Genomic DNA, 2,358 nt, shown 5'->3' on the forward strand with positions numbered 1-2,358 from the left:
AAATTTCTTTTGGAGATTGAATGTGTGCATACAGGTCATATAAGCAATCATATAATGTGCCCAAGATGTGTCCTCGACATACCAATTCATCTTCTTCACGCTTCTTTCGATCGGCAACTATATTGTCCGAGTCTTTGTCACTTGGTTCACAAATAAGCTCCAATTTCGGGTCCAACAAATATATGACATTTAGAACAGTAAGCATAAAACGCATCTTGTCCTACCATCGGGCTCTTGGCAAGTCACTTCCAGGATACAACAAAGTATGGAATATTCGATTAGCAAAACCGAATTGTATTCCCTTAGAAATAACTAGAAAGAAATTGTATGACCAAAAGTTGTAGTACAACCAAAAGATACAAGGTTGAATTAAATCCAAACTTTTGGTATCATCATTTTCGTACACACATGTTGCACAATGCAACACCAATATTATATATATATAATATAGTATGTCATATGCTGCAATCAGAGCTGTCGTTGGGGGAGTGTGACCGGTTCCATGGCATAGGGCCCCATAATTTTGGGGGCCCGAAAAATATTTTTTATTAAATATAATAATATATATATATATAAAATAATGTTATATAGAAATACTAATCAAATCAAAATAAATACATATAAAAATCTGATGGGCAAAAAACCATCAGACTACCACCTAAAAGCCATCATAGTCAGGCTACTACCTAAAAGGCTAAAAGCCATCAGACTACTGGTAGTACTACCTACAACTTGTACGAAAATATATAAAATAATAATTAACAAGGGGCAAATTAATCAATTAAAGTGGAAAACCCATTCACCGAGGCAAACAATTCAAAGATAGACTACTTCTCTCACGCCAAAATCCCATCGTTGCGTTCCATTTTTCTTCTTTTCACACCAGACTAACGTCACTACCGAGGCAAACAATTCAGCGCAGAGCACCAGAACGTGTGCCAATGTGAGTGTCCTAGACTCCCAGTGTAATTCCCTTCTCTATTCGTATATTTCCCACAAATTATTAAACCCTAATTTATAAATTTATGAAATTAAAGAGAAACTTCCAAATCATGATGACAATTCAACTGATCAAAGTGATGTAAACTTCGATCAAAATAAGATATTTACTAATTTAGGTATATTGACTCGAAATTTGAAGATTTGGGTATTTCTCATCTATAATGATTTTTTTTTCTTTTGTACTTTTCAGGACAAAATCAAGAGAAGAGCAGTCACAAAAAATTGCTAGACGCACACGTATTATGGACTATCAGGTTTCATTGTTCATACTTACTATAATTTTATTGTGATCTTGTTTGAGATATAAAAGATGGCACCTACTAGAAAATATTCATCCGGCTACTTAAAGCGTCAAAGAAAAAGAAAAGTTGAACAATTGATTCAGTCTCAAAAAGGAGATATTGATAGGTTCTTTCTAAAAGAAAAAGAACCACAAAGTTCAGTGGATGATTTAATTACGGAACAACAAGATGACAATGAGAAATTAGTTGATGATTTGGGCAATGATGAAATTAATAATGACCTTGATGAGAATGATAATCATGAGGATGCTCCTATTGTTACTGATCAACTGAGTGAGTCCATTCCCTCAAACATTTATGATCCTTAAATTTGGGATAGTCTTGATCCTAAATGGATTGATTTGTTGGCAGAAAAAGGTCCTGCAAGAGATCTATCAATTGAGAAAGGTCCTAAATATCAGTTTAATAGGCGTTTTAATGCAGCCTTTTACACTCGATACTTATCCAATGGAGAGAAACATGAGAGAGATTGGCTAGTCTATTCAAAGGATGTTGATAAAGTGTTTTGCTTTTGTTGTAAATTGTTCAAGAAAGGGCCTCTCAAAGGTCAATTAGCAAATAAGGGCTACAAAGATTGGACACATTTCAATGTGAGGCTTAAAGAGCATGAAAACAGTTTTGATCACATCTCGAACATGACCACTTGGATTGATTTGCGTCTTAGATTGTAGAAAAACGAAACAATTGACAAAGTTGTGCAAAACCAGATCAAGAAAAAAAAGCATTGGAGGGAGTTATTACGAAGGTCGATTTCCATTGTGAAATATTTAGCTAAACAAACATTGGCTTTTCGTGGAAATAACGATACGCTTTATGAAGAAAGTAATGGAAATTTTATGGGTCTAGTTCAAATGATGGCTGAGTCTGATCCATTGATAAATAATCATCTTCAACGCTTCCAAAATAATGAGATTCGTTATCATTATCTTAGTCATACCATCCAGAATGAGTTGATATTGTTGATATCTTGTGAAATCAAAGATGCAATCATTCAAAAAGTCAAAGAAGCTAAATATTTTACCGTGATACTTGATTGTACTCCTGGTTTTAGCCA

General features: G+C 34.1%; 1 protein-coding gene across 1 annotated transcript; it reads left to right on the plus strand.

The window, feature by feature from the left end:
- The first annotated feature begins 1,312 nt into the window (after positions 1-1,312).
- LOC126631337 (uncharacterized) lies at positions 1,313-1,975 on the plus strand. Its single transcript, XM_050301499.1, has 2 exons — positions 1,313-1,577; positions 1,656-1,975. Exons 1-2 carry the CDS (start codon positions 1,313-1,315, stop codon positions 1,973-1,975), a joined length of 585 nt encoding a protein of 194 aa, XP_050157456.1.
- The last annotated feature ends 383 nt before the right edge of the window (positions 1,976-2,358 follow it).

This window comes from Malus sylvestris, chromosome 8, assembly GCF_916048215.2.
Source record: "Malus sylvestris chromosome 8, drMalSylv7.2, whole genome shotgun sequence".
NCBI classification, from domain to species: Eukaryota; Viridiplantae; Streptophyta; class Magnoliopsida; order Rosales; family Rosaceae; genus Malus; species Malus sylvestris.

Coding starts and splice junctions, on each gene's coding strand:
- LOC126631337 (XM_050301499.1), top strand. CDS start 1,313: ATGGCACCTACTAGAAAATATTCATCCGGCTACTTAAAGCGTCAAAGA. Junction 1,578..1,655: donor TATTGTTACTGATCAACTGA/GTGAGTCCATTC, acceptor ATTTGTTGGCAG/AAAAAGGTCCTGCAAGAGAT.